The 18,935-nt window shown below is 36.7% G+C and overlaps 1 protein-coding gene and 1 long non-coding RNA gene across 8 annotated transcripts in view; one reads left to right on the top strand and one right to left on the bottom strand.

Moving 5' to 3' along the window:
- The window catches only part of FYB1 (FYN binding protein 1), a 171,986-nt gene that overhangs the window by 116,614 nt on the left and 36,437 nt on the right, over positions 1 to 18,935 (top strand). For all 7 annotated transcript variants that reach the window (XM_058308203.2, XM_058308185.2, XM_012520798.4 and 4 more), the window contains 5 exons: positions 318 to 474; positions 12,921 to 12,967; positions 14,892 to 14,911; positions 15,376 to 15,410; positions 16,451 to 16,571. In XM_058308203.2, the coding sequence (XP_058164186.1) occupies positions 318 to 474; positions 12,921 to 12,967; positions 14,892 to 14,911; positions 15,376 to 15,410; positions 16,451 to 16,571 (380 nt within the window). The remainder of the gene's footprint in view (positions 1 to 317; positions 475 to 12,920; positions 12,968 to 14,891; positions 14,912 to 15,375; positions 15,411 to 16,450; positions 16,572 to 18,935) is intronic.
- Positions 12,825 to 18,935, bottom strand: part of LOC105744985 (uncharacterized) — an 86,645-nt gene continuing 80,534 nt past the window's right edge. Inside the window, exons 2-3 of the long non-coding RNA XR_001117866.3 lie at positions 16,325 to 16,422; positions 12,825 to 12,925 (exon numbers count right to left, since the gene is read on the bottom strand). This is a non-coding gene — a long non-coding RNA (uncharacterized lncRNA). The remainder of the gene's footprint in view (positions 12,926 to 16,324; positions 16,423 to 18,935) is intronic.

The following is an 18,935-nucleotide window of genomic DNA, read 5'->3' as shown; positions in this document are numbered from 1 at the left end:
GAACCTAAAACTAAGTTTACTTTGAAACTTAAAACAAACCTTAAAAATAAGGTTTACAAGGACCTGGGAAGTAAGAGAAATTAGTTTAATTGTCGGATTAGACTCACAGACTTTATTTATCTCAAGTGATAGAACATTTAAAATGCCATTTCCCATGGCAGTTAGAACATTAGACTCTTTAAAGCATTAATTCAATCTGGGATGCATTTTTTTACACTTTTTATATACAAGGGTCTTATTTCTGCATACTTGGAAAAGCAGTTCTTGTATTTTGAAGATGTGTCTTAATTCGTGGTGTTGTTTGCTTTGCTTCTTAGGTACCAGCAAAAGCCAAGGGCCTTACTCAACAACTTCCATACCACCACCTCCACCATCCCAGTCAGCCAGCCAGCCACCACTGCCAGCATCTCACCCAACACAACTGCTAGTCCCAAGCCTACCTCCCAGAAACATTAAGCCTTCTTTTGGTCTAAAGTAAGCAAAAGATTGTCTTGTCATTTCTTTGTGTCAGCAGACTTTCAAACTTTGTATAATGTATGGAGACGTTTCTTTTCTCCACAAATGTGCAGAGAAGAGCTGGTTGAGCAGGCAGCTCCCACAGCACTTAAGCCTGAGCATCTTCCATTTGTATTATGCTAAGTTTGCCCTTATTTAATGTGAAGAAAATTGCCACAGCTTTAAAAATGTTCTGAAGCTTTCTTCAGGTCAGCGGGGCCACCACCATCTCCGCCAGTGTGACCACTGCCACCATTACATTGATGTTCTTTACAGTAAAATATTAAATATCCATAATCTGTATGAAAAAACTATTAATAAAATGGCTACTTAATAGTTTCCCTTAAATGCTTGATGGTTAAAATTTATACCCAGGATTGAAAACATACTTATCAAGAACAGCCACCATTATGTTTCTTTTTTTTTTTTCCAGGAGGTGCTGGGGATTGAACCCAGGACCTCACACATAGGAAGCTGGCACTCAACCACTAGCTAAACCCTCTTCCATGTTTCATTTTAATGTGTTTTCATGAGGGTTTAAAGGCAAAACTGGAAGATGTTATAGAAGCTTAGTAGTTATAATCTTAATAAATTCCTTGCTTTGTGCATTTCTATGTGCACTCTTCCAAGCATTTGAGTTTATGGGTCTTACCGTAAAGCCTCTAATATCCTATGACATCCAATTACCAAATATGAGTGCAAGCCACCTGGCTACTAACATGGAAGTGCTAAATAAATATTAGTTTAATTAAAATAACTAGTTAATATGTGTTCTGACTCCTGTATAAATTCTTTTATTTTCATATATATTAAATCCTTTTCCCTTATTCTCATCTTTTGCTACTCTAATAAATTGAACACATTAGCTTTTTATCTTACTGCTTTAAATATTATGTGATACTATTCCAGCTACTGTCTTTGATAAGTCTTCCATGTCCAGTGTAATCCTAGTGAGAAATTTGAATACATGACTTGAGTATGAATTCCTGAAAATTTACAAGATTTGTAGGCTGGTAACTGGAAGAAGAAATGGTGGAGAGGAGGAGCTTTGAGCATTCTTCCTACTGCGTCAGAGGTCCCACATGTTTGATCAAATACCAACGTGTTTGATGATTCACTTGGAAGACTCACAGGATTCAGCATCCAGCTCATGGCTAAGATTTATTACAGTGGCACAGTAAAAATATACAGCCAGATCATAAGGGAAGATATTACAGTGAGAGTCTGGAGAAATTCACGCACAGACTACCAATGTTCTCTCCCTGCAAGCCTGTGAGGAGACACACCAAGAATACTCCTTTCTCCAGCAGCAAAATAATGCAACTTGTGTATAGTTTCCTCTCAGGGAAATCCTTAAGATTCAGCACACAAGGTTTTTTGGGGAGGCTGGTCACGTAGGCACCAACTGCCTAGCAAGTACCAAAAGTGCAGACTTCTAGAAGATAAGCAGGCATACACCATAAATTATATTAGTTATACAAACAGTCTAGGCATAGTTCAACACCCTTATTAATTAGGTAATTTCTGATATCAGTGTAGGGACATTTTTAGAAGCTGAGTTCCCAGGTACCAGCCAAGGACCAAGCTTGCAAGCAGATTCTTCTAAAGATTGCAGACCCAGAGCTGCTATGTTAACTCTTTTCTTCAAATCTACTCCCTAGAATCCATGATGAAAAAGTGAGGACACAAGTTGAAGGAGGAAGAAAAGATCTCAAAAACAGTCCTTTACCTGACATTATTACTGCAATAAGATTTGCAGGGAATTCTTACAAAGATGGCAAAGTTGAAAAGGGCCTGCCAATCAGCCAGGCTCAAAATTCTTGTGATATTGTTTCCATCAGAGATGAACAAAATCCACCAACAGTAATAAACTTCACATCATCCTTACTTCCTCATTTTAAAGTTTGATTCATTTAAGAGTTGTCAACTCCACAGAATTCAAACCCTTGGAAGAAAGATGATGAAAATAAGAGTCTTGGAAGTTACGTTTATGGTGTATGCTTGCTTACCTTCCAGAAATCTGGAATTTTGGTAGTTGCTGGGTAGAGGGTGCTATATAGCCTAGGTAATCTTTCAGTGGAGTAACTGAAAGTTAATTGTCAGATGGAGAGAATGGAAGGAATGAAAACTAAGAACTAGTTTATTTTTTTTCAAAAGTGCTAATTTTATAAAAGTGGAAATGTTATGTGAAAGACTTTCAGGCTCCCTTCAGAGAGCTTGAGTCAATTCCAAAGTAAAGAAATACCTGAGTTAGGAAAAAACCCCAAATAGAAGCTAAATAAGAGGCATGGAAGAAATGAAAGTAAAATGGGTCTCAGCATTCAGGTTCAAAGCATGTATTTCACAGGAAAAGAAAATTTTCTTTAGGTAGAATTTTGAAAGATATAAGCGCTTCTCCTCACTCCACCACTCCTCAAAACATACACATGTATGTTTTCCAGATGCCCTGCCTGCCGGCCTGCCTGCCTGCCTGTAAATGTTGGTTCCTCACCTCTCCAATCCTCAGGTCAAGGTCTAAGAGATACATATTTGACATTCATTCATTCAACTAATGCTTTTTAAAAGTGCTATTAGAGTGGTTCCACAACTTTTTACAGAAAAATCATGCAAGGAAGTACAGAATTCCCATATAACCCCACTCACACACATAATTTTCTGTATTATTAACATATTGCATTAATATGGTATCTTCGTTGCAATTGAGGAAACAATATTATTATGTATAAATGTTAACTATAGACCATAGTTTACACTAGGTTTTACTCTTTGTGTTCTACAGTTCTACGTTGTTGTTTTTTGTTTTGCTTTTCATTTTTATTCTGGTAACATATAGAAACCTAAAATTTCCCCTGTAAACCACATTCAAATATAAAATTTGTAGTGTTAATTACATTCACAAAGTTCTTTTGCCATCACAACCACCCACTACCAAAAGTTTTCCATCACCCCAAACAAACTCTGTACCAATTTAAGCATTAACTCCCATTTCCTTATCCCCATCCCTGCCCCTTGTAACCTGTATGTACTAGGCATAATAATGAAAGCTCAGGGAATACCAAGTATTTATTTAAAAAAAATAAAGATCCCTGCCTTCATATAGCAGGGTGTAAGAAACAAAGACACAGAAATTTTAAGTGGGCAAATGAAATTGTATATTAGGAAGTATCAAGTGCTATGAAAGAAAATGGAGCAGGGTTAGGTTGTGGGATGTGTGAGGGCAGGGCAGGAGATAGATGTTGCAACTTTAAAAAGAGAGGTGGTGGTAGCTCCTTTTATAGAAAGTGATATTTTAGCAAAATCCAGAAGGATGTGAGCAAGTTATGCATGCAGATATCTGGAGGAAGACTGTTTCAGGCAGAGAGAACAAACAGTATTAGAAAGGCTTAGTATGTTCAAGGGCTAGGAAAGAAGTAACTGGAGATGGAATAGGATGAATAATGAACGGAACAGTAGAAGAGCCAGCTCATGTAGGGCCTTCCAGGTCATGATAGAGATGGTGCTTCTGACCCCAAGTCAGGGATTCTTAATCAGGGGTCCATAGGCCCCCCCAAGAGGTCTGCAGAAAGATTTCAGGGGGTCAATGAGCTTGAAAAAAAATCGACTTATCTTTATTTTCTCTGACCTCTAACTGAAATCTAGTATTTCCTTCCCTTATGAATATATGCAATAAATAAATTACAGTAGTATTCATTTCACCTGACTGGCAAAGAGGTCCATGGTACAAAAAGGTTAAAAACCCCTGCTCTAAATGAAATGGGAACACAGAAGGGGTTTGAGCAGAGCAATGATGTTACTTCTGTTTTATTATAAAGAACACCTAAACAGCTGTGTTGAAAAGAGACAGGAGGTGGGCAAAGGTAGAAGCAGGAACACCTGTTAGAGAGATATTGCAGGCATGGAGGCAAGGTATGGAAGTGGCTCTAACCAGGATGGTAGCAGTGGTGGTGGTGAGAAGTGTTTGGATTCTGGATATATACTAAAGGTATAACCAATAGGATTTGGATTTGGGGTAGATAAGGGAAAGCAGATCAAGGATGGCTCCAGGGTGCTTGGCTTGAGCAACTGCAAGGATGACGTTGCCACCAACCAAAATGGAAGAGGTTGAAGGTGAATAAATTCCAGGGGTGGGGAAGATCAGGAGGTCATAGGGATGTTAAGTTTGAAGTATCCCTTACACAGCCAAGTGGAGATGTTGATGAGGCTTTTGGGTAGGTATGAGAGTCAAGAGTTTGGAAGAAAGGTCTGGATGAAAAATACAAATTTGAGAGTCATAGGTGTATATTCAACATTTAAAGCCATGAGACTGTTTGAGTTGACCAAGAACGTGAGTGTACATAGAGAAGAAAAGAACCAAGCACTGGGCATCCAATTCTAATAGACCCAGGAGAAGAAGAATTGGCTAAAAAGGACTAACCAAAAAAATAGGAAAAAAGAAATGGGACAATAACTGGTGAAGAAGTGGAATCAAGAGAATTTATTTAAAATATGGAAGCAATAACAGCAAATCCAGTAAAGAAGAAAAATTGGTAACGGTGGAGAACTTTCTGAGATCAAAGAAGGAATTTCAGGAGATATGGTGGTCTTTATCACCTGCAGCCTGTTTTGACTACTTATAAGGCTATTCCAAGAAATAACTTGTAATTATGTCATTCAGGCCAGGATGTCTAAGCATGTAAAAGATTAGAGGCAAAGGGATTGGTGAGAATCAGAAATAACGAATACTTTTGAAAATAGAGTGGTTGAGGCCCAAGGTACATTTTATTTTAAATTGTATTGTTTCCCCATCTAGTGGTCAGAAATCAATTAGTTTCATTTTCTGCTGTTTTACTCTGGCTTTGGAGAGGAACTAAAATGAGTCATAGAGTATGTTTAACCTTATTAATGTTCAAATTAATGTCTCTGAGTGTAACATATTTTAGGGTACCATTTCCTGAAGTTAGTTATAATTTTTCTTGTAAAACAGAGCCATGGCTGAGTATTTTGTAAACAAAACAAAATAACAAATTTATTAATAATAATGAGACAGGAAACATAAAATAAGTAATTAGAAATAAGAAATAAAAGGAAGTGACTAACGTTAGAAAAAGAAGGGTTAAAACATTTATACTGTAAGGTTCTTATAGTTTAATATTTTTTGCTGGTAAAAGTAGAGGAAAAATAAAAATCTACCATCAGAGCCTTTTTGTCATTTAGAAATACTTAACATTTTCTGGAATTTAAGACTTGTCATGTTAAGTCCACTGCCAGATTATGTTAGTCCAGGTACTCCAGGGAAACAGAGCTAACAAGATATATACATAGACATAGACACAGACATAGACATGCATATACATACATATTATATAAATATTATGAGATTTATCATGGGAATTGGCTCACATGACTGTGAGGACGGGCAAGTTCAAATTCTGCAGGGCAGGCCACAAGCAGAAACTCTGCTGAAGGTTTTTGATGAATTCCCCAGGAGGCTGGCTAAAGTACAGTTGGAAATTCTTAGTTCTTCTGAAATGATCATTCTCCTTTTAAGGCCTTCAACTGATTGGATGAGACTTCTCTCATTGTTAAAGGCAGTCTCCTCAGTTGATTGTAGATGTAATCAGCCATAGATGCAATCAATTTACTGATGATTTAAATCTATGAAATATCCTCACAGTAACAATCAAGCCAGTGCTGCTTGACCGAACAACTGGACACCATAACCTAGGCAAGGTGGCACATGAACTTAACCATCATACAAATCATTTTACTTAACTACATTTGGAAAGCATTAGCTTAAACAAGTCATAATTTCAAAATTCCTGATGGGTTAAATACAGGACGATATATTTCAGAGAAAAAGCTTTATTATTTAATGCTCAGTCAATAAGAACAAGTAGAGAATAAAGTTTCATGTGTTAGAGTTCCTCTTCCTTCTTAAAACACACACATACACACACCTCTGATAATTAAAAGCTAAGTCATACATAGCAAATAATGTATAAAGCTTTACATCTTTAAAAGTCAGGAAATAGAGCTTTAATAGCTTTCTAAAAAATGGCAGTCATAATATTAAATTAACTTCACTTTCCTATTTAATTCTGCAATGGTATAGCATAAAAATAAAGAGAACTATAGTGAAAGGACTTGTTGAATAGACTTATTATAACAACTGATAAGCTTCCTTTTCTTCTCCTTCACCCCTCCCTTTGCTCAGTTTTCTGTGACTTGGTTTGTGACTAGTCCCATTGTTTGGCTTTTAATCTCTTTGTGGGGCTTTTCTCAATGCCTGGAATTTTTTTTTTTTTTTTTTTTAGCAATTGGTGACAGCTTGATAGGGGTTTATTCATGACATTTGCACCTATTTCTCTTCTCTTTATTTCTTCATTGTCTTTCTTTTTCTTATCACTGATATTTACTGAATATCTTCAATGCCATACATGCAGTGAATTCAGGCCTATATACAATAACAGCTATTTATATGTTATAATGTTAAGTCCCTGGATAAATGTATGCAAGCAAACACTGTCGGCAAGTAATAAATGCTTTGCATAAACATGCAGGCACACCCATATGAACGTGCTTTGCTGATGCCTTTCATTTGGCAAGTGTTTGTTATTCATCCTAGTGTTTCAGAAAGTGCATTCTAAACCCAGTGGTCTTTGTGACTTATTCTTTTGCACAAATTTAAATGAACAATTCCCTTTAGTAAGAAAACTTAATTCAGTCTCTTGGAATTACTGGGACATTACTTAATTCATCAAAAAAAATGAAGGCTACTACATGACAAGAATTGTTCTAATAGCTTTCTAAATATGACAAGCATAATGTTAAATTAACCAGCAAAATGGGAAGAGAAACCTGCAAGTAGTTATTCTCTAATTATAAAGTAAAACAGGCTAATCACAATACTGGATCTGTGTATGATATGTAGAAATAGCTCTTATGTGGGCTTGGGGGAGTCAGGACTAACATCACGGTGGAGGGAGGGTTAAGGAGAGTCTTAGAGAATAAGGAGAATAAGGAGGGCCACAAGCGGGGGTGATGAGAAGGGAGGAATATTCCAGAACAGGAAAACTGCATGGACTAAGCATGGAGAACTAAGACACCAGAGAATGTTCAGAGATGGTATGGCATTTCAGTATTAATATATGAGAATATGATGTAAGAAAAGGAAATATAGAAATTAATGCCTAAATATAGAATTAAAGCAGAACAAGAACAGGACTGGCCACATAGAAGAGGTGGCATTGGAATGGGAAAGGTGGACATAGTGGACGAAGGGTATGGGGAAAGGCAGGAAGAGATGAGAGGTGGAGGCGTCTTTGGGACATGGAGCTGCCCTGATGGTACTTCAGAGGCAATCACCGGACATTGTAAATCCTCACAGGGCCCACTGGATGGAATGGAGGAGAGTATGGGCTATGATGTGAACCAATGTATATGAGGTGCAGAGGTGCCCAAAGATGTACTTACAAAATCCAATGGATGTGTCATGATGATGGGAACGAGTGTTGTTGGGGGGGGGGGGAGAGGGGGGGTGGGGGGATGGGGTTGAATGGGACCTCACATATATATTTTTAATGTAATATTATTACAAAGTCAATAAAAAATAAAAAAATTAAAAAAAAAAAGAACAGGACTGGTCCTAAAAACCTTGTATGTCATAAAAAAGAATACAGATTTTATTCTTTAGATTATCATTGTGAGGATATAAAGTCTAAGGAGTGACCCAGAAAATTAAAAATGCAAAGACCTAATTTAAGTGTTTAAATTCACATTTTACAAAGTTGTTCAATTTAAACATCTAGTGATAAAATTAAACTTTTATTCTTATTTAAATAAGAGTAAACAATTTCGGGGGATCTGTGATTAATGATTAGACAAATCAATTTGTTCAAACTAAATTCTTTCATATCAACAGTTCTGTTTATAAATCTAGCTAATTTAGATTCTCTTAAATGCTTTACATTGCATGTGTATATTTAACTTACTATTTATTTTCAAGCATTTGAAATACCTGACTAGACAAATGTAATGATTCCACTAAGCAAAACCTCCCTGAGAATTAAAATGAATTTTATAATCTATTAAGTTAAACCATATCCAGTTCTCTTAGACATTCCAATAGCAATTACAATAGATTTTCTTTATACTTTTTTAAAAGTATATTTATTTTGGAAAATTTTAAACATACAAAAGGCAAGGAGAATAGTATAATGGCCCCCATGTCCTCTTTTCTAGCTTCAACAAGTATGAACTCACCGCCAATCTTGCTTCATCTATACTCCCACTCTCCTCCCTCTTTTCATATATTTTGAAACAAATACCAACCATCATGTAATTTCATCCATAAGTATTTCAGTATGCATCCCTAAGAAAATAGGCTTTGTGTATTAAAATAAAATATCAAGTCTGTATTCAAATTTCCAATTATCTTTTAAATTGTGCATGGATGTTTTTTAAGTTTGTTTGAATCAGGATCCAAACAAAGCCAGCACATCTTCATTGACTTATGTATTTTGTAATTGTCTTTCAAACCTTAGGTTCACCCTCCACCTCTTATTTTTTATTTCTTATAATTTATTACTTAAAGAAATCAAGTTGTTTGTGGAAACTGTAGTTGCCCACAGTCTGGATTTTGCTGATAGCTGATGTATTATTTTCTCATCTATATTTCTTGTAAGTTGGTAGTTGGAGGTAGATGTGGCTTGAGCAAATTTAGTTCTTTTTTTTTTTTATGTAAGATGCCTTCCTAGGTCATGCTGTATTCTTTTATCAGACTCTCAATGCCTAGAGTTCTTACTTTCCACTAAAGTAAAAAAAGACTAACATCACAAATTTTAAATTAATATGACAAGTCTAATCTGAACTCTTTAATGTGACAAATCTCTTAAATATTACAAATGCTTAAAATATTGAACATATACATATCATGCTAATGATTACAAAACTTATTCTTCAGGTTTTTGTACCATGGGCTTGATTTCATCATTCCTGCATGTAATTCTGAATCTTCCAAGGACTAAAAAACCCATGAAGGAAATAGATGTCATAACCAATCTAATGAATTAAATGGGTCTTTGTACTTACCTAAATAAAAGCATATATGTTAGATTTTTAAAGTTTCAATTCAAAGGAATTTTTCTTTTTTTCAAAGAAGATAGCTTAACAGTTGATGACCTTATATGGTTACCATCTCAAGTAGAAACTAAGACACGTGTATCTAGGACAGTTCTTCCTGAGCCACAGTGTACCCTCTGATCTTTTATTACAGTCAAAGTAATAACAAGGCACTTCCAGCCCATGCTCTTCGAACAGGGTTTTGCAACCAGTATCTCCTGGTTCAAGTTATACTTTTTCCTAATTCTTGAAGTGATCTGAGTATTGGATGTAAGAGAGACATAATCAGGAAACGGATGTGGCTCAAGCAATTGGGTTTCCATCTACCATATGGGAGGCCCCGGGTTCAATTTCCAGAGTTTCCTGGTGAAGGCAAGCTGGCCCACGCTGTGGAGAGCTGACAGTCCATGTTGTGGACAGCTGGCATAGCAAGATGACGCAACAAAGGGAGACTCAGAGGCAAGACAGTGAGATATGCAGCAGACCAGGGAGCAGAGGTGGCTTAAGCAACTGAGTTCCGCGCTCCCATGTTGGAGGTCTCACAGGATCAGTTCCCGGTGCCTCCTAAAGAGAAGACAGAAGAGAAGACAGCCAAACACAGAAGAACATGCAGCAAAAGGACACAGAGAGCTGACAGAGAACTCAGGTGGCAAATGTGTATGGGGGTGGGGTGGGGAATAAATAAAATAAAATAAAAAATAAATTTTTAAAAAAGAGGGACAGAGACATAATCATATTTTTTGCAGAAAGAATCACTTTGGCAGTGGAATGGAGAAGGGACTGCAAAGATGAGGAAGAAAAGGAAACAATTCTCATAACTAGGAGGCTAGCAAGATGGCTTCTGCAAGAGTCCACAGTTGAGATGATGGAATCCTGTTCCCATGTCTAGGAGGAGAGGGAAGGGATTTAAAGAGGAAGGTGGATGATAGGAGACATCAAATATGGGGAATTGACAGAACTTGATGATTAATTTGATATGGGACTGAAGAAGAGTGAGAAAGAAAGGAAAACTTGAGGCTCAGGTTTGTGGGTTGTGGTGCCAGTCACTGAGTTAAGAAACCTAAAAGGGAGAACAGGTTTAGGCTAGGATAAAAGAGATCAGCTTCCATTCCTGAAATGTTGACATTTCTGAAATGTACAACTGGTTGTGGGACATTCAGAAGAAGAAGCCTGGGAAACAGATGTGGCTCAACTGATTGGGCTCCCGTCTACCATATGGGAGGCCCTGGGTTCACTTCCCAGGGCCTCCTTGTGAAGGCAAACAGATCTGCACTGGCGGGGACGTGACAGTCCACACCCGCAGAGAGCTGGCGCAGCAAGATGACGCAACAAAGAAAGAAAAGCAGACACAGAATGAACGTGCAGCGAGTGAACACAGAAAGCAGACAGCAAGCAAGCGGCAAGGGAGGGATAAACAAATAAAATAAATCTTAAAAAAAAAAAAAAAGAAGAGGCCTAATCTAGAGATTAACACATGGACATCACAGACATTAAGATACTATGTCAGTAAGCAGATTTGGCCCAAATGATAGGGTGTCTGCCTACCACATGGGAGTTCCAAGGTTCAAAACCAGGGCCTCCTGACCTGGGTGATGAGCTGGCCCACACACAATGCTGATGCACACAAGGAGTGCCCTGCCATGCAGGGGTGTCCCCTGTGTAGGGGAGCCCCACGCACAAGGAGTGTGCCCCGTAAGGAAAGCCACCCAGCACAGAAAAAGTGCAGCCTGCCCAGGAATGGCGCTGCACACATGGAGAGCTGACACAGCAAGATGACGCGACAAAACAAGACACAGATTCCAGGTGCCACTGACAAGAATACAAGCGGACACAGAAAACCACACAGCGAATGGACACAGAGAACAGACAACGGGGAGGGGAGGGGGGACGGAGGGGAAGGAGAGAGAAATAAATAAAAAATAATCTTTAGATAGAATGAGAAAGAAAAAAAAAGGAAAGAAACCCAACACCAGAACACAAAAGGGCATTATTATCTAATGGAGCAGTAAGAGGATAGTAAACCCACAAGGGAAATTGTGGAATAGTGGCCAGAGAGACAAGAAACAAACTAGAAATGCTCTCAGTGGAAACAAAGGAGACTCAAGAAGGGCAGAATGGTCAAAACCCTCAACGCCACAAAGCGCGGGCTGAGAAGTATCCAGAGAATTTGGCAATTCAGAATTCTAAGAGCAGTTTCAGTGAAGTCATGGAAAGATAAGACAAACTGTGGTTTGGCAAAAATGAGTGGGAAGGGAAGAGAGGGAGGAGGGCTAGTGAGTGTAAAGAATTTTTTTTTCTAGTTTGGCTGGGAAAAATTATTATCTTGAGGCAGTACAGAGGATTCAGCAGAGAAGGGAGTGTTAATTTTTTATGGATGGGGTGACTCTGGCTGAGTGGGAGAAGCAGAGAAAGTGAGAGATTCAGGGATGAGCAGTGAAGGAAGAAGAATAATATAAATATGAAGATGCAGGGAATAAAGGGAATAATTGAAAGATATCTGCAGATAAGTTTCTGGTTTAAGGTGGAGCATTTTCTTAAGAGAGTTCACACTTAACTGTTGTTTTATCACTGAACTAAGACACAAGGCCATCTGATAGAAAGATGAGGAGAAAGGTTAGGGATTTAAGGAAAGCAGTGAAGGTTTTGAAGAGTCACCAAGAAGCATGATGCAAGAGAAGGGTGACTGGAAAAAACATAATGAGATGTCTGAATATTGTTGAGGGTACAGTTGAGAATGGATATCAAGTATGTGCATTGTCAAAGTCAGTAAAGTTGGCAACTTTAATCAACCTAAGAAAAGGAAAAGAAAACATAAATGATTGCATCTATCATAAGGGATTTCTGGAGTCCGGGTATTAATAATGCTGTTAAAGGCAGTTGGAATGACACAGTTGAAGGAAGCACCTTAGAATCCAAGTCACAAAATAGTGGAAGTGAAGCCAGGTGAGAACATCTGAAGAGGAAGGAGTCAAGGATTGTAACCAATTCTCTTTACACCATAGAACCAATCAAATACCTTCAGAATCCCAGAACTGAATTAGTGCAGTTTTAACAGGAAACATATTATTTCCCTGAAGCAACAAATTATACTTTTCCACTCTGACTGGACTGTGTACTCAAGCCCCCCAATTCTCCAATTTTTGCAACAGTAGCAACATAAATATATGACTAAAGCCTAATCTAATTACTTACAAAATTTTAAATCAGAACAAATATTAAAGTGAAAAGAATAAATCAAAATGATCCTTTTATTCATTTTATATTTTTCATCATGAGTTGATCCTCTCTTTGTTCCATTTTCACTTTTTCTTCTTTCTTGTTTTCAGAAATCCTGTAAATGGAGAAAATCAAAATGGTGGCATGAACTCTGATGGTAAGGGAGAAAAAGATGTTTCATTTGTTTATATATTACCTCAAGTACAGAAGGTTGAATTAGTCATTCTCCTGTGTTCCTGGACCAATGATGATAATGAGTCATCTATCATGATCAGTCCGTGCAAGACCCCTCTCTTATCTCTAAGAGATCTTATTCCATCTTATCTCTAAGAGATCTTATTCCATCTTATCTCTAAGACCCACTCCCTTTCCTCTCCCAACCCCCATTTTGGACCAACATGCTAATATATTTAATGTATATTTGATTGTACACAAATTTTGCATACTGTTGTTTATGTGCATATATTCAAATTTACATAAACAGTGTATTTTAAGTCACTCTGTTTATTTTTAACTCAGTGTAATGTGATTTTTCAGTCCATCCATGTCACTTTGTATACATTTAATCTGTTGCTTTTAACTGCTGTGCTGTACTCCATGGTGTACATCCACATTTCAGTTCCTCCAACTCATGGCCACCACAAATAACAATGTGGTGTATGTTCTTGCATATATCCCTGCATGGACCTCTGAGAGACTTTCTTTAAGATATATATCTGGAATGACTAGTCACAAACCATAGTATATTTATTTTGACTGAGTAGAACTAGAGTGTGCTGCAGAATAGCTGCATTTGCCTATGGGCCCATCTATGATATGTAAAGATCCCAAGATGTCTACTTTCACCAGTTCATGCATTTTTCAGCTTTCCAATGATTTTTTAAGTTTAAGCCACATAAAACATCTCATTTTAATTTTCAGATCTCTTCTTACTAGTTCCCTGAGCATCTCTTCACTTCATTATTGGCCTTTGAGCTTTCCTCTTCTGTAAATTGCCAGTTCATATCTTTTGACACTTTTTGTCTTGGGATTGGTATCTTTTTTTGTTGTTGTTGTTGATTTGCAGTTCTTTATACAGTTTAGATATTAATCCTTTGTAAATTTCATCTAGTATAAGTATCTTCTCCCATGCTGCCCTTTATTAAACAGAAATAAATGCTGCCATCATCAAATTCATTAATTTTGCCTTGTAATTGATGCTTTTAAGTTTTGTTTAAGGAGTTCTTCCTGTCACTAAAAACAGAAATATTCTCTTAAATTTTATGCTATGAACTTAACCATCTGTCTTTAGGTCTTCGTTCCCTTTGCAGTACACCTTTAAGGCATTAGTAAGGATTGTGTATAGAGCCAGTTTTCCCATTTCTATTTGCTGAACCATCCATCTTTTTCTAAATGATTTAGAATGCTACTTGTATACTGTAGTAAGTTTCTATGTGTGTGCATATATGTGTTTATATATATTTGCATATATATGTATATGCGTATACTTGTATATATCTGTCCCTAAGCTCTCTGCTCTGTATGTCTGTCTTTTCTTGTACTACACTGTTTTTACTATTACTGCTCTAGATTACATCTTACTATCTTAATATTTAGAAATTAGTTGATATTACCCTAAATTCTCAAGCCGTCACATATTCCTTTTTACCAAAAAAAAAAAATAATAATAATATTACCTTGATTTGTTTGATACATGAAATCAAATTTTGGGGACCAAATAAGTCCAAAAGTGTGAACTGGTCATGATTGCCAATAATACTTTTGTTCCACATAAGCCCATAGAACCAAATGTATATGCTTTTCAAAGGGAATTGAGGGTGTCTTAAGTATTTTTTGGTTTTCCCATGGCTTTATGAAAGCCAATGGAAAGATTTTATAATTGAATTAAAAGTATCAAATAGTCATAGTTACAATCTAAAGTTCATATTCTCTTTTGTATTCTATATCTTTGATGAAGCATGATGTCTGTTAGGTTATGAATTGCTTTAAATAATGCCACATTACACCGAACTATCCTGTGTTAATGTGCTTCTTAATTACAGTATATTAAAATTTTATTTTCTCTTTTTTTAATCCTTTAGGAGCTGGAAAACTAGATGAGGTCAGATTTTTTTTCATTTTCCTCTCATATTACAATGCTGTAACTAGACTATTTAAAACTTATTGTGATTCACTTCCTTTTGGTATAAGCCAAACAAATGAAAATTCTTATGATTAATGATGATATTTTCCATTTGTAATCCTATTTCATCTAAATTGCTTGAGCCATTAGACACCAATCATTACACTGACTCATAGTAATGTTGTAATACTAAACATAAAATTGATTCTTGCTACACATCTGAATTATATATAAGGCAAGATAGAAAATGAAATCTTTTTGTGCTTGTTTTCCCAGTCCACCCCTGAAGAGGAAAAACAATATTTTAAACATGCCAAATGCACAAACACTTAAATTTACACTTGTTTTACTACGTATTTGATCAATGTCATATGCACAGTTATCTCTTTGAATTAATGATTTAATTTTAATAAATTAATCATCATCAATATTTTTCTTGACAGGAACAAGACAGTGAAGGAGAAACATATGAAGACATGTATGAGTTACATTTTTTACCACACTATTTTCCCCCTAAGATGAATATGTTTTGTATATGAGGGAGACTGTGTAAATACTAGAAGGAAAAAGAGCTTTATTTATTCAAATGTATGAGTTACCTTTTTTACCATGCTATTTTCCCCCTAAGATGAATATGATATTTTGTATATGAGGGAGACTGTGTAAATACTAGAAGGAAAAAGAGCTTTATTTATTCAAATGGCAGATAGTGACAACCTATATTTCAACACAAAGGATGGAAGATTTTTTTCTTCTGGAAGGAATCTACAGAGAACTCTGTGTAAGAAGTCAGAGACCTTTAACCTACTAGATAAACCAAGGGAGGGAATCACAGAGCCAGGATCTGTATTTCTTGCTGTTGGTGTGTTCTTGGGCAAATTAATTAATTTATCTGTGTTACACTCTTCTCATCTGGGCAGTGCTATGAGAAGTAATTTAACAGGGCACCAGCTACCAAAGCTTCAGCCAGCTAAATTTGGGAAACGTTAAAAATAAGGTAGCCCAGGACCAAGGAATTTCTGGGAAAGTGAATGAAAGCAGAAATGAATGTTTCTATTCTTGTGTTAACTTATGTTGATGTTAGATAGTTTAATTTTCTCTACGCAGTTCTCATTCAGCCACTGTTGACTTAAAGTTTGGGAACCAAAGTTGGACTGCGTCTGTGTACCTGTGAGAGAAAAAGAAAGAGAGGCAGAGACAGAAAAGGGGTAGGAGAGGGGAACAGGGAAGTTGTCTATTCATGCAGAAAGAGTAGGGCCTTTATAAACAGTGTTTTCCACTTGCCGGCACCAGCGTAAGTCAAGCAGTTGAAAAGTATCTTCAGCTGTGTGCTTCCCACTGGTTTTAAGAACAATCTCACACCCGGGAATTTGGGCACATAAGTCCCCTCACCTGGCTTTTTTGCTTCACTGATACTTCAGATACCATCTTTGTTTGTGGATAGAGGCCTCTCTGGATAGTGATTCCCAACACATCAGTGCCTGCAGATGCTGAAACGAAGTATTTTTTTTTCCATAGAGAAGCAACCAAAGAACAAGAGAAGAAAAGGGAAAAGGAGGAGAAGAAGAGATTAGAGTTGGAGAAAAAGGAACAAAAGGAGAAAGAAAAGAAAGAACAAGAAATAAAGAAGAAATTTAAAGTAAGAGCTTGCTTGCTGCTGGGTAAAAGAAAAATGTCTTTTTATCTTTTTCATGCAAAAGAAGGGGGCCAGTTCTTGAAACTGTTCATGGTTGCAAAATTAATCATTGCTTTCTGAAGAGCAACAACCTCCATAACAGTAAGTTTTTTTGTCCAATATGCTCCCTTATTATATTCACTAAAACTGGTCACTAAAATATGGTGACTTATAATTAGTGGGCACCCAGGAAATTTTATGTTGATTGATTGAATGAATGCTCAGGTACCCAATCCCAACTTGCTTATCCAGCTTACACAGGATATTAGCCTTATACTATGAGCTTAGTACCACATACATAGATATCCTGTGGCATGTATTACAGTGGTGCAAGGGCTGTAGTGTCTTCGATTGTTAGTGTTTAGACTTGACTTAAATTTTTGCCTTTATTTTAAACCCTATGTACATGCTGCCTTCTGATACCTGCTGTTTTTTAGCTCTCCCATCTGCCTGGGTTTCTTTTTTTTCTTTTAAAGATTTATTTTTATTTATTTCTCTCCCCTTTCTGCCCCTCCCCCCAGGTTGTCTGCTCTCTGTGTCCATTCACTTTGTGTTCTTCTGTGACCACTTCTATCCTTATCAGCAGCACCGGGAATCTGTTTCCTTTTGTTGCATCATCTTGTTGTGTCAGCTCTCCATGTGTGCGGTGCCATTCCTGGGCAGGCTGCACTTTCTTTCATGCTGGGCGGCTCTCCTTACAGGGCACACGACTTGCACATGGGGCTCCCCTACATGGGGGACACTCCTGCGTGGCACGACACTCCCTGCACATCAGCACTGCACATGGGCCAGCTCCACATGGTCAAGGAGGCCCCGGGGTTTGAACTGCGGACCTCCCATGTGGTAAGCGGACGCCCTATCCATTGGGCAAAGTCCACTTCCCTGCCTGGGTTTCTGACCTCTGTCTTCTCTGATCTCTGATAATTGTGTGACTTCTATTAGTATCACAACTGAGACTCTCACATGTACATGGCTTTCTTGGTATACCATCTTTATTGACACCACTCCTCTGGTATGGGACTGGCATATCAGATGCATTTAAGATGATTATCTGAATAACAAAACTATTCTTCACTTTAGAAAGGATTCATGTCAGGGTTCCTTTGAAATACTTAATTCTCCTGAGACATTTATTATATGGGTTGAAAAACAAAATTTCGACTTACATGTAACTTCCCAGTACACTTATTTTATTAAAGTAATGGTTCAATAGCATTTCCAGGGAAAACATAAAGCTTAGAGTGAGTTGGACAAACCTAGGGTCAAATTCTAGCTGCACATAGGATATGTGTGAGGCTGGATATATTATTTAACTTCTTTGAGCCTCGGTTTCTTATTCCTGAAAGTGATAATCAATGGTACTTGTCTTGAAAGGTTGTTGGTGAGTTAAATTAAAAAATGTACTAAGACTTGGTATCTACTGTAGGTTTTTGTTAAGTTTTGAAAAATGTACTACCTACAAGTAAAATGTATAATTATTGTATGACTATTAAAACGTATTCTGTTTGATAGCCACCAACATTTATATTTTTCACAAGGAAAATACTAAAATTAAATTATTAAATGAAAAACTTTATAATACTTTTTGTGAAGAGATTGCTTATAGTTTTGGAGGAATTGTATAGGGTTTTCCTTTTCTTTTGGAGATATCAGATTTGCATTGTTTCATTCATTTACTACTTTTTAGTGAGAAAAAAAGTACTCTCTAGTGAAGAAAAATGTATGTAAATCATATCATTAAATATGAACATAAAAGTTTGTCAAGACCAGCACTTCCAAAACTGTCTTCCTTCCACAAGCTATTAATAAATGCTGGGTAAAAAGATTAAATAAATGTGAGAATTGTTAAATATCATATTTCATTGCTTCTAAGGCATACATTATTTCACATTTTAAAATTTTGAAATGAGGGTATATTTTAACATCACTGGTGTATCATAATTTAATTTGAACTATTTTTTCTTTCTCAGTGGTACATAATACTGTGTCTTACAATTCATGAAATTGTAAACTCAAAAGTCACAATGCATATTTGCATATTAAAAGATCTGAGAAATTCTATTGAAAAGATACCAGATTTACTTTGTTCAACTCATCATGTCCCAGTAGATTTGGGATATTAATTTAAAAGCCTCACATCCTATTTGTTTGAAAAGTTTTGACTTGCAAAGCTACTTTAAAAATGTGATCTTGTTTATATCAGGGAATGTCCATTCCAAGTTTATAGATAAGTAACTCAGGTTAAAAGGAACGAAAATTACTTTCCTACAAGCACACCCATCACCACCACCATGCACCCTTCCGTTTGCTATTTTGGGTGGACAGAGA

The sequence above is a fragment of the Dasypus novemcinctus genome, chromosome 2 (genome assembly GCF_030445035.2).
Source record: "Dasypus novemcinctus isolate mDasNov1 chromosome 2, mDasNov1.1.hap2, whole genome shotgun sequence".
Taxonomy (NCBI): domain Eukaryota; kingdom Metazoa; phylum Chordata; class Mammalia; order Cingulata; family Dasypodidae; genus Dasypus; species Dasypus novemcinctus.
This window is presented reverse-complemented; position numbering and strand designations above follow the sequence as displayed.